The 13,410-nt window shown below is 43.0% G+C and overlaps 1 protein-coding gene across 5 annotated transcripts in view; it reads right to left on the bottom strand.

The window, feature by feature from the left end:
- Positions 1–13,410, bottom strand: part of LOC149290050 (MLX-interacting protein-like) — a 55,492-nt gene that overhangs the window by 8,450 nt on the left and 33,632 nt on the right. For 2 of the 5 annotated variants that reach the window (XR_016277275.1, XM_089489786.1), the window contains exons 10-16: positions 10,680–10,801; positions 10,389–10,569; positions 7,467–7,591; positions 6,766–6,867; positions 5,844–5,971; positions 4,775–4,898; positions 1,886–2,015 (exon numbers count right to left, since the gene is read on the bottom strand). Coding sequence is in view for 2 of the 5 variants with exons in the window: in XM_089489786.1 (XP_089345912.1) it covers positions 1,886–2,015; positions 4,775–4,898; positions 5,844–5,971; positions 6,766–6,867; positions 7,467–7,591; positions 10,389–10,569; positions 10,680–10,801 (912 nt within the window). In the remaining 3 variants the exon portion in view is untranslated. Of the gene's footprint in view, positions 1–1,885; positions 2,016–4,774; positions 4,899–5,843; positions 5,972–6,765; positions 6,868–7,466; positions 7,592–10,388; positions 10,570–10,679; positions 10,802–13,410 lie in introns of those variants that run through there. The other 3 variants (XM_089489787.1, XR_016277277.1, XR_016277276.1) reach the window with 3 other exon arrangements.

Here is a 13,410-nt window from a genome sequence, read left to right as displayed (position 1 = left end):
TACAGTTGTCATCTCAAGTGGATGCAACGGTCAGAAGTGCTTGCTATCAACTTCGGTTGATACGCCAGCTGCGACCCTACCTGGGCCAAAGGGACCTTGAAACTGTGGTACATGCTCTGGTAACCTCTTGCTTAGATTTCTGTAATGCGCTCTACATGGGGCAACCCTTGTACCAAGCCCAGAAGCTTCAGCTAGTACAAAATATGGCTGCCAGACTGGTCACTGGTGCTTCCAGGTTTGACCATATAACACCTATTCTGAAAGATCTGCACTGGCTGCCTATTCGCTTCCGAGCACAATACAAGGTGTTGGTTATTATCTATAAAGTCCTACATGGCTTGGGCCCGAGTTACTTGAGGGACCGCATCTCCCCATATAATCCGCCCCACACACTCAAACAACCGGGAAGAACTTGCTAGAAATTCCATCATTTAAATATGCTATTACATCCCAGAGGGCCTTTTCAGTAGCGGCCCCACAAATCTGGAACAGTCTTCCCGAGGAACTCCACCTGATCACCCCCCTAGAAATATTTAAAAAGAGGCTAAAAACTTTCCTCTTCTGCCAAGCCTTCCCCTCTGGAAAATGAACTAAAGTATTTTGATCCTATCAACTTTTTGCCTCACCCTTTTAAATTATTGTTTTTAGATTTTAGATTGTATATTGTTATTGGTTTTATCTATTTATGATGTGTTGTAATTGATTTTAAATTTTCTGTACACCGCTTTGATCTTCTGGAAAAGCGGTATAGAAATAAAATTTATTATTAATTATTATTATTATTATTATTATTATTATTATTATTATTATTATTATTGCTACTGTCCTGCACCAGATTTGGGACTGCTGGGTAGGCTTCAAAGCAAATCCATCACAACAGTACTCAACTCTGACTGACATTTCCAGCATAAAGAAATTAAAGCACCTGTGGACCGCAAGCCCCATTATCTCTAATGGCCATGCACACACACGGCCACTGAAAAGCATGGGATTTGAGGTCCTGTGGTTTTTTATATTGGTTGACCCCATAATGGAACCCCTGCGGATAATAAGGGCCAGCTGTAGTCAATTTTATGCTGTATATAGAATGTCGTATATTACTAAACTATTCACCTAAAGAAGTTCTCTCCAACACTGGTCCATAACAGCTGTATATCAGAAATGAGCCTAGATAAGCCTTGAACTCCTGGGCCTTGAACTGAGGGATAACTATGAGATGAGAATCTGTCACTTTCAGTTCTGATTGATCATTGTTTTGATTTTACATTCACAACCAAAACCACAGTTATGATTAATGACATTCTGGCCACATTCAGAGTAAGGGAGGAACATATGGGCCCTAGGACCTGTGACAATAAATCACGGTTTACTGTGATGTCTGAACAATACAAAGGGAAAGATAACTTTGATAAATAAATTGAAGTACCTATGACAAGTATATCCTGCATATCGTGGTGTTTTCAGTGGACTATATACTTAGTTAGGATCAGTACTGAAACAGTATCTGTTCACACTGGTCCCAAACCCTTTATGTCAACACAAAGCAATTTTTTTCCACTCCACTCCTTTTCCTTGCATTACATGTTTGTTATGCTTTGGATCACCTACTACTGCAGCTTTCCACAATGGAAAAGGCGAGGACCATGTCTAGCAAAAGCTGTCCTCAGAAGGGGACATGAGTGGGATTTTGAGAGATCAGCAATAGAGCTCAGATGCTCTTCCATATCTAATATACAGAATGAGTTCTGTCCATGAGAGAGAGGAAGACCAATTTGCAAAAATAAAAATACAGATTGAGTTCAAGCAGGTTCTTGCTATTATGTTCTGAAAGGAAATATGTGAATTCCCCTTGAAAATCTACCATCAAGAGCCACCTCCTACTTACTAGGTCTCAGAACGGGAAGGGAGCAGTGCTGGTCCACCCATGCCAATGCCGTCTGGTTCAACTCATCTAAGCTGGTTGTGGACACCATTCCATTGAATGTTTCAAACAAGGGATTAATGATGATGCTGAACTGCACAATGATTTGAGAGTTAAGAAAGAAGACTAAATACACACTGGCAGTTAAAGTGGTGTCAAACAGGGTTATTTCTGCAGATACAGCCTAAGTCACCGTTGGGTTAAAGACTAGATATTTATGGGTTTAACTGCATGATCTTTAGTATCAGGATATGATTTTACTGGTGTTTCTTCTATATAGCACTCCATGTTAAGTCACCGACTTCATACTTGCGATCATTAGTTCAAGTTTAGACCTTCACATTCAGGAAATGCTGATTCAGTCATTAAATATTATATTGGTGATATTGTCCCTTTTAATAACCTCTTTTCACTTACTGATTACCGATTTCAGACTTGCAAAGGGATCTCACAGCACCTTTGAGACTAAATGAAAGAAGATGCTAGCATGAACTTTCATCAGATGCATGTTTGGAATAGAAAATGCAGAGACAGACCTATATAAGCCATCTGGGTGTGAGACTATCAATTCAAATTCAAAACCTTGTATGTATGGAGATGAGGTGGCAAGTACTGTTTTAATTATGGTCTTTTGGGGACAAAAGCAGCCAAGGAGAGTAGATAACCATTTGAATGAGTGTTGAAATGTAGTGTGGGAAACAGAGAGAGATGTGATGAATGGGTCAAGGGCACCCTCAGATAGTGTTGAAATGTGTGTAGTGTGCCAGGAAACCATTATCTCTGTTCAACCAATTGTTGAACTGTAGTCTGAGGATAAATTCCAGTTCTGCTGTTTCTCTCTCCAATCTTCCTCTGTAATTCTCTCATTCAAGGACCGCTGTTCAGATTGGACATGGGCACTCACGATTATCACATTCAATGGGTAACCAGGTAATAACAACATTGTTATTCTTAGTTTGTGCCACTTTATCGCCTTAGGAATTGTTATTGATAGTACCTGCAATAAGAGTCCAAATTTTGGGAACAGTATGATTTGAATGTCACAGTTCTTCCCAACCAACTTAAATATTTTTGCCTTGTTTCTTAGGTTTTGCTGTTCAAAGAAGACTGGAGTTAAGAGAAAAGGTTTCACCTGGCTATTTGGGAATACTTACGCCCACATATTTATTAGATGAAACTAGGTGGCATTTCCAGGGCTTTAGGAAGATGGTTTTGCTATTTTTGGGACATATTGAGGCATAAAATGTTTAGGTTTCAACTTGTTGATTTTCATAACTGATATATCTCCAAATTCTTTCATGATTTTAAGCAATGCAGTAGTGTCTTGAGATGGGTTGATACTGGTTAGTGCAAGATAATTTGCAAATACAGTGGAACCTCGCCATACGCGGGGGATCCGTTCTAGATCCCGCTGCGTATGGTGATTTCCGCCTATGCGCGAGCCCCATTGTAAACAATGGGGCTCGTGCACGGCAGCGCAGAAGTGCACGCGGCACAATGGGCGCACGCGCCCATTCAACTGAATGGGACGCGCCGTCCCTTCTGCCCCGCGCACCGCGGCTTGAGCGCGTATGCTCAAGGCTGTGTATGGCGCGCCCGCCTATGGTGAGGTTCCACTGTAAATTTAATGTTGAGTTTCTGAAAAGGAGCTGTTAACTATGTGTGCTACGTGTGAAGAGGAGCAAGGAAAACAGGCATCTCTGTCTGGTGCCTTCCCCGATCTGAAGTGGCTGAGAATTCATACCATTTGTATGGAAGATGGCCTGGTAGTTACTATAGAGATGCTTGACTATCTCAAGAAGGTTTTCCCCATGTGGTAAAAGTCACAGAGGTGGAGTATGCATGATACACAGAAGGTCACAAAGCTAAACCAAAAACTCTGCTCTTGTCAGAGTTGCCTCTGATATAAATCAGAGGAAGTGAGAAGTTATCATCTTAGCTGAAGTTGGAGAACCCCCTCCTCCCATCACTCCTCTATATATCGTTTGACATCAAGGCTTCGGATGAGCTGTCTCTCCCACTGACATAACAAAATCCTTTCAAGCTTTTAATGGAATCCCTAGACCTAGAAAGCACAATATGCTCAGCTGCTCTTTAGAAAGCAATTTCTGGATGACGCAAATTGCTTTTTTCCCCCAAGACGGATGACCCAACTCCCCTAAGAGTGGGTCGCCTTATGATCAGTTTATTTCTTCACTGGAAAATAGCCTATTGCCGAAAGTGTGGCTTACTGGTCCATGGAGTCCAAAGTCTACATGCACAAGGGGGAACCAATCTAGTGGCACAGTTCACCTTCCAACTGCTTAATTCTGAAACTTCATATTCTTGTGAAAGCTGCATTGGTTTAACACCTGGATGTTAAAAGCTAGCCTGAAGGCTTGCCTAAGAGGACTTTGGTGAATGCAGCAAGGCTACTCTAATGCTCTTGGGTTATGCAAAGAGAAGGAGCTGCAGCTGGAAGACCAGCACAGTCTGTTAATAGCAAGGTATCTTGGAGTTCTCTCATTTATATGGTCATCATAAGGTGAAGCCGACTTGATGGCAACTAACAACAACAATGGAATGATCATGAAAACAGCCTACAGTTGAGTGGCTGAGGCTTCTAAAAAACCTGTGCCAAGCTATTTCAAGACCAGCTCTCCAACTCTGCTTGAAATAAAGAACTGAGTGGGCCCTCTTGAGTTCCACACAGACCACTATTACTGAAGGGCCAAAGCAATGACCCTACCTGGAGATACACAACAAGGGCTTTGAGGCAGACCAACATAAATTAAATTACTTTTGCAATGAAATTGCAACTTTTGAAGCAGAAGACATTCTCCTTCCTAGCTTATGTACGCCGAAAAAGGATACAATCCAAAACTTCCAATTCTGCAGAGTTCTGTTCCTAACATATTCCTCAAACATATTCCGCATCTGATCAAACCTCTGTCGTGTGATGGGAACTCCTGTGGCAGGGAGCTGCTGCTGACAAGAACTGGAGAATGAGAAAAGAGCACAACTCAAAACATTTTTCTCTCCAAATGGTGAGAAAAGAGAGAAAGAGGGGGTGAGACTTCTGCACTGTAAAAGAAAAGAAAACAAAACAAAACAAAAACAAAGCAGAATTCAGAGTACAGGTACTAAACACCAAAATACTGGTGCTGCTTTGTTGTGTTTCCAACTCGTCTGAGTTTAAGATTAAGAAAATTCTGGTGGCTGCTCTGTTCTATGTCATCTAGTTGATATATATATACTGAAAACTCTGAAGGCATGAAAGGTTCTGGATCTGGGACAACTTCTGGATCTAGGACAACACCTGGCAGACTGCTGGTGCTGAAACATCAGAGTTATACAGCTGGTAAAGCCATAACAAGAGAGACCAGTTTCCTAGTGACATGAAGTACTCTATCTGACCACTTTCAGGTGTAGATTAAGAGTAAGTTAACTGTATGGATGTCAATCATGAGACTTGAGAAAACAAGAGGACACAAAACATTTCCCAAGAGAAGGAAGAAACATAAAAAGTTGAAATTTTGGAACTGGAGAGAGCCACACAACAAAAAACTGACCTGCAGTAAATTCAGGACAGAAGTGCAGTACCTGGATTCACAGCTTAGACAACTTTGAAAGAGGGAGGACAGGACAAGCAGCCTAACTAAAAGGAAATGCTACAACACCCAGCAGATGATATTTATATGCCAAAGAACTAGGATGTATACTGGGAACCAGTTCCTGCAGAAACATGGCAACGAGATGTCAACATCCTCTCCCCCCAATTTCCTCAATTCTTTGCTTACTATTGTTCATTATTTACTGTCATTACAACCTGTTTTGGAAACTAGCAGCTATTTGACCTATGGCACTAGACAGGCACCTATTACTATCCTGTCCTAGAGAGAGAGCAGAGGGAGAGCATGCTAACTGGACTGTTAACCCTCACATGATGGTGGCATTCAGCTCCTCTATTTCTTCTCGGAGACGCTTGGCTTCCTCTTGCATCTGGGCTCTCTCCTGCTGCAGCTTTGCAATGTATTCCACCGTCTTCTGGAGTGTGAGAGCATGGCTGATCTGCAGCAGACACACAAAGGACTCAAACTAAGCTCAGCAAATGTGTGAGCCGACATGGCAGTCAACAGCACCAGCCCAGGACTGGGAAGACTTGGCTTGCAATCCTCGCTCAGTCATGAAGCGACCTGGGTGCTTTCACACTTTCAGCCTAACCTCCCTCACTACGTTGTTGTACAAATAAAAGTACAAGGAACCATTGAGAGGAGCAGGTGTCTATACTCACACCTGCTCCCCCAAGAATAGCCAATATTTATTATACATTCGAAACACACACACACACACACATATATATTGGGACAATGCAAAAACACACTCTTTCTTAAACATACTACGAATGGAAAGAATATTTGAAAATATTAGACAGATCATTAAAAACATGTTTCTTGCATATCAGGAAACCTCAATGAAGTGGCTGATGAGAATCTGAACAGTTTGGGACTTATTCAATGCAAAATTTGCACATAGTCCCCCACCACCAGAATACAGAATTTTCTATGCAAAAATATTATTATTTCCTGTTTCCTGGGCAGAAAATGTTGTTTTCCATACGAAGAGTCCCACATGTGAATTTTGCATTGAATAAGTCTTGAATTGTGAATAGTGCTTGAAAACTGTGCTAGAAGAAAATAGCTAAAACTACTCACTGCATCCCTAAAATATGTGTTGCCAAATCAAACTGTGCTTGGCACACAGCTTCCAATTTCATCTGGGCAAATACTGCATGCAGTGTGCACAGTGGGGTTGGAGAAGGGAGAGGAGAAATTCCACTCCTGGATCCCCAAAAAGCAACTTACTGATTTAGAGTTTGCTGACACCAAGCTGTTGAGGGTGCTAAAGCCGATCTTGATGTTGAACCTTCGTTTCTGTTCTGCTGAAATATGCTTCATCCTGCGATTCTGTCCCAATGAAAATAAATATCAGACTCATTAAGCAGTTGCATCATTTCCGTCTCGCTTTCATCATTAGAAAAATGGGGCTGAACTATTGAGGCATCTCTTCCCTGAATAGCCGAAAATTGCAGCTGTGCCAGGAAGACCCTTTTTCTCGGCCAGTGGTTCCACAAACAACTTGGCACATGACATGAGAGGACAGACCAAAGAACCGAGGCAACAGAGGGCCAGTCCCCACAAACGGAAGCAACAGCAAGCCTTGGGGTTTTTGAGCCTGGGATCAACCAGCCAATCAAGAGTAAAACCTTTGGAACAGCCTCCTAATCCTAATGCCTTATTGCAACTAAAATGAACAAAATTCAGCCTCCGTTTCCCTCCTCATCCTTTGTCCTACATTCCTTGTGTTTATGTCTAAACTGTAAACTCCTCGGAGGAAATGACTTGCCTTCTCAATCTCCGAGAAAGAACTATACATGCATTGTACATCACCAGTCCCAAACCAATCCTCATCATCCTTTTTATGGGCTGCTTGGCTGGGGATGATGGCAGCTGTAGCTCAGCACGACACATATTTTGAAACACTTGAGAAAGGGTAAAACACAAACCTTAAAGGCAGTCATCTGAGGATTGGTTGCGGTTTTCCCTGAGCAACTGTTCTGTGGGGATTGAGGGCTGGGACTTTGTTCTGAAGTACATGGTGAGGCTTGCCCTGAGGGCTGACAGTCTCGGCCTTTGGAAAAGAAAAAAAAATACACAACTAGTACAAGAAAAAAAAATTGGGTGACAAATAAAAGAGCAAGCAGCAGCCTCCCTATAAATATTCTAAATATGCTTGGTTAGGTTTTCTAATCTGAGGTTCCTGACGGGTTTATCTGCTTGTGTGCACATCTGTCCGTCTGTCTCAGTGACATAGTCAATAACATCTGCTATGATTTCCCTAAAAAAACCATACACACAACTGATTGTTCACCACTTCTGACCAACCGCTGATACATGCAGCAGTGTGTGAACACTGCTTGCCTTCTAGGGTCCATTCTGAGTTTGCAGAGGGAGAAGGGATGACCCCTCAGTCTCACATGGAATTAGAATGTGTTTCAGAATTCTCTTTAATGTTTAGGGATGCCAATGCAGATGAACAACAAACAAGTATTTCGGACTGGGAGGGAGCGAATAGGCTGGCCCAGCTCCATCAAGGACTAGCCTGAAGAAAGAGGCTCCTCCCGCCATAACTGTCATCCTACGGCCTGGGAGGGAGTGAATAGGCTGGCTCAGCTCCATCAGACTCCACGAGAACATGCTATATTCCTACGGAGTGGCAATCGATGCAGCAAAGAATTCATTCTGTGCTGCACGGATTGCATCGGCAGAGTCTCGTCCAGCAGAGCTGTTCAGGGTGGTTAAGGAATTAACTGCCGGCCACCCTGAACCCCTTACTAGAACCAACTACAGCCTGCTGTTACGCTTTTAATGACTTTTTTGCCGATAAAATCTCTCAGATAAGGGCTGATGTTGACGCTGGCTTTTTGTCAGAATCAATAGAAGAGGTGTCCAGTGACTCTGGAAACAGGGTCACTGGATCACTTTGAGTTTGTAAGTACCGATGACGTGGACAAGCTCCTTGGCTGTGTAAAGAGGACGACGTGGAGAGGACGAGGCAGGGAGATTTGTCATCCAGTCCTGGACAGGGTCACACTTCCCCTAAAGGACAAAGTCCGCAGTTTGGGAGTACTCCTGGACTCATCTCTACAGTTATCATCTCAAGTGGATACGATGGCCAGGAGTGCTTGGTACCAGCTTCGACTGATACGTCAACTGCGTCCCTGTCAGGATCGAAAGGACCTTGAAAGAGTAGTACACGCACTGGTAACTTCTCGTCTAGATTTCTGTAATGCGCTCTACATGGGGCTACCTTTGTACCAAGTTTGGAAGCTTCAACTAGTTCAAAATGCTGCAGCCAGATTGGTCGCTGGAACTTCAAGACCAGACCACATAACACCTGTATTAAAATCTCTTCACTGGCTGCCAATTAGCTTCCGGGCCCAATACAAAGTGTTGGTTATCACCTTTAAAGCCCTACATGGCTTGGGCCAGAGTTACTTGAGGGAACACCTCTCCCTACACAATCCACCCCGCACTCTCAGAAAAACTGGGAAATATCTACTTGAGTATCCTAAAGTGAGACTAATAACTACTCACCAAAGAGCATTTACAGCTATGGCCCCCATGCACTGGAACAATCTTCCAGAAGAGATTCGACACATTTCTTCTTTGGATGCCTTTAAGAAGGCATTGAAAACCTACCTCTTCCGATTAGCATACCCTCCTGACTCCCTATAAAGAATATCTCCCGTAACAGAAGTTACCTCAAGATATTAATTAGAATTGGCACACCACATGTTTTAGGTAGAAGATTGTTTTTATACTTGGTTTTTAAGAAGTGTCACTAGAACTAATTGTAATTGTATTTCTATCCTTAGCTACCTTGCATTGTACTGTTGTTTTACATATTTTAACTGTAATCCCGCTTCGATCCACCGGGAGAAGCGGGAAATATAAATAAAACGTATTATTATTTTATTATTAACCAGAAAGTTTGCAAACCACTTGTGCCAGAGTATCCATGTGATTTCCATCCTCAATCAGATGCCTATGAGCCACAGTTGCCTTTTCCTCTCCTCCCCACTCTTTTAATGCCTGGAGACCCCAATCCTTAATGTGATGCTTCTTTAGGATAATGGATGCACACATAATAAACACAGGAAGAAGCTACAGTTGGTAAAGTGAGTAGGATCTTTCAAGAAGGCCCCAGCTTGGTTCCTCCAACCAAAACGATCAAAGGTACCCAAGTACCATACTCTGATCATGACCCTAGAGAGCTGACATCAAGCAGAGTTGACAGTACTGGGTTGGATAGAAAACCAGTCTGACTTACTATAAGAATGCTTTGTATGTTCACAATTATTGGGTTTGTGATTTATTTATTATGCCCCTAGCAGTCAGAGAGAAAGAGATCTAACCTATCTCATGATTCAGTTGAGCTATATTTATCTCGACAAAGGAATGAACAAAAGTAAGTTTACTTCATTTTTGCTGGCTCACCATGAGCCAACTGTGATTTGATTCGTCTCTACAAGTGATGTGTTTCTCCCCCCCCCCCAATATATTTGTACAGAATTAATGGTGTTTTTTGATTAGATTATTATGCCCCAGACCATGCCCACCCTAAGGAAATCTACCTGGCTCCAATACTAGTTTAGGAGGCAGGTAAACTTTTTTTAAAATTGCTCAGGGTTTTTAACATATTTTACTGAATTAACAGACCAAATTTTTTATTAGTTTTACGCAGCCTAAAATTGCCTTGGTCTTTTTTGACTGCTGCACCACACTGTTGAGTCATGTTTAGTGTGTGGTTTCCTAGGACCCCTTGAGCCTTTTCACACGTACTGTTGTTTAACCAATCCTCTCAATGGACGTTTAAAAACCCCAAGGGCTGCTCTCATGCCAGGATCGACACTTCTTCCACTTACTGGGTGAGGACACCTGGGAGCAGGTTTTGTGGGGAGGGGGCTGCTCGCCTTTCACCAGTACATCCTGGATTGTACTAGGAGAAAAAAGATGTGGAACTGCAGCTGGGACCGTCTGTGGACTTGGAGACTGTTGGCCTGGGCTGAGCAGAATACCGCTGTGGAATTCTGTTGCTCGAGGTGCCTGGGAACAAAATGCAGAAAGAAAAATGCACGGCATGCCTTGTACAGTGACAGTTCCCAGCACCAGTGGCCCTCCATGCCCTCCCCATGAAAAAAAGTTTGCCTTCTTACTCTGGGCATTCCAGATGGTGCAATTACAACATTGGGCTGAGACATCCTGGGGGCCAAAACACCTTCTCTTTTCATAGGTGCGGGAGTTACAATCACAGCTCTGGACGGTCCCTGAAAGGCCGCTGAAAAACATAGCAGAACCAGTGGAACCAGGAGAGGGAAAAAACCCAAAACAAAACCAGAGAACAGTGGCCTAAGGAGAGTATACCCAGTGAATGCATTTAAACATACTGTTATAAATGCTGTAAAACAGAACTTTAGATCTAGTCTGTAAAAGACTTGTGCTGTCATTCAGAACATGGAAAGATGCCGCAATGCACCTCAAATAGGAGTCAGTCAGACTGACTGGGTTTGAAGCTAGGCATATACTAGGTGATATCATACATTGCTGCAGGGTAACATAAATAATAATCAGTGGAGTTGCATTCTACTTGAACTACACAGTCTATATACTGGGTACCACTGCAATGGAACATATGTGGACCACTGTTCAATGTGCGTGACTGATGCCCTATTTGCAACTGCAATGTGCAACATGATGCATCCCAATACATGTTCTGCCTTGGGCATCTGCATGCTCCACACTGGGACCTCAGGCCCCACTATGGAATGAACAGAGAGGCCCAGTGTAGATCACATCCACCAGGGCCAAGGCGCATGAGCCTGTGCTCCACTTGCAGGCCTCCACTTCTGTCTCTGTCAGCTGGGTATGGCTGTTACATAGCACTCAATAAAAAAACCTCTGCACATATAATGAAGCTTACGCTTGCGGATGCTACTAACAGGACGCTGGCCATTGAGTGAGTGGTGAGCTTGCTATGCTCCTCCGATTATCCTTTGTTGACCAGACGTACCATCTTCCTTGAAGAACTGACCTCAGGAGCAATTGCTGCTTCTGGGTTTCAGCAGATGTCAGCCATTCATGGTGGTGACTGGCTGGTCCATGTGACAGTTACAAAACCACTACCCCGTCCACTGCACTGACATTAAAAGCATCAACAACAACCAAAGAACATGTCAGCATTTTTTTTTAAAAGCACAAAATATTTAACCTGGTGAATATACCAAATGCCTATCTGAAGCTTGACAGGGCAGGTAAAAAAGAATAAAAGCTGTGGCTGCTGTCTGTACACAGGTTTGTTGTACAAAACCTCAGTGCTAGTTTAAGTAGGAATGTGGAGAGGGTTGGTCTACTCTCAGTCAGAGGAGCTACAGACCTGAATGGGGACTAGTGCCATGTCACTCCTGCTGCACTAATGGCCTTTGAAGCTCTCAACACAATGGCAGAATGCATTCTGTCAGCAAATTTGTGCTGTTACAGCCAATCTGAGCTAATTCCCCATGCATCCCATGGGAAATTAGAACTGCTACACCTTTGAGGCATACTACAGGTGGGAAAACAAACACAAAGTTGTGATACCATGTGAAGAGCATTACAAACATTACCCACATTACAGAGGTTAATTCAATTTGCCAAAATGCCAGAGGCCAAAATGGTTGTACCATTAGGTTCAGGGGGCAACTCTCAGAATTTGGTTACATATATTCTGAAAGTGTATTGTTGCCCCACCACGTAAGCAGGGCAATCCAGGTATATTTACTACTTGGTAATACTAAAAGTCAAACATCACTTCTTTCATCTTCACTTCTCCAGTGACCTCAACATCACATAGGAATAAATCACAAATATATAGGAATCTGTCTGAGAAGCTAACTATATTGTGGAGGAGGCAGCTGAGATCTTAACCTTATATCCATCTATTCAGCTCAGGCTTTCAAACCCCTTAAATAATTGAACTTGGGGAGACATCAGAAGCAGGTCCGTTGCTTCTTACTCCAGATGGGAGAAAAGAATGACAGCTTGGAAGAGCTGTATAATAACCAGGCCATGGCTCTTGAGTGCTTTTGAAGACCACACACAACCTTGCTCCCAGAGGGATGGAGTGTCCCTCCATTGCATGAGAGAGCTGAAGTTCTATAGGCAGAAGATCCAAAAATCAATCCACAACGTGTAGTTTGAAAAAGAGGGATGACAAAAGTCCTCTGCCATGCCAACTGGAGCAGAACTTGGAAATATTACTTTTGGACTACCACTTTCAGCAAGTTCCAACCAGCAAGGCCACTGGGCTAACTGGCCTAAACCTGACCTTGCTGGACCAAAATAACATCTCTGTACAAGGCAGCTTTGTATGTTCAAAAGAATGTGGTTATATCAAGAAATGCATTCTGCAAGGAAGGTCTAGCTCAGACAAAAGTTAGATAAAATATTTTTGCACATATTTTGATGGGAAGGGGGCAATCCACTTCAGGCTGCTTAGCTCCTAACAGGCTGGGCTACTAAAAAGTACATTCCCTGCATTGTGGCATTCCTGTCTGCAGTTCACCAGGCAAGCCAAATTTCCACATACTAAATCCCCATCCCTCCATGGCACTATGACACCCATCCTTGGTTTATGTCTTACACAAACAGCCTATGCACACCTGCTGTTCTTTCCCCCCCCCCCCAGCTGGTGCCACAGAGGCAATTTTAAACATTAATCAGGTCCAAATAATTGTACAATTAATTCCAACAATCCAAGGAGGCTTTCAACAGGAATACATTCCTTCTCATCCCTACCTGCATATAAGGCTGTGAAATTATTAGTTAGATCCCTGTTATTAGAGAGAACAACAGCTGCTAGAGAGTAACAGCAGAAGGTGGCTCTGGCAGCCTTCATGACTTGTGTGGGAG

Source organism: Sceloporus occidentalis, unplaced genomic scaffold (assembly GCF_023333645.1).
Source record: "Sceloporus occidentalis isolate IW3139 unplaced genomic scaffold, rSceOcc1.0.p SCAF_41, whole genome shotgun sequence".
Taxonomy (NCBI): domain Eukaryota; kingdom Metazoa; phylum Chordata; class Lepidosauria; order Squamata; family Phrynosomatidae; genus Sceloporus; species Sceloporus occidentalis.
Note: the sequence above shows the minus strand (reverse complement) of the source record. Positions and strands in the feature narration are given on the sequence as shown.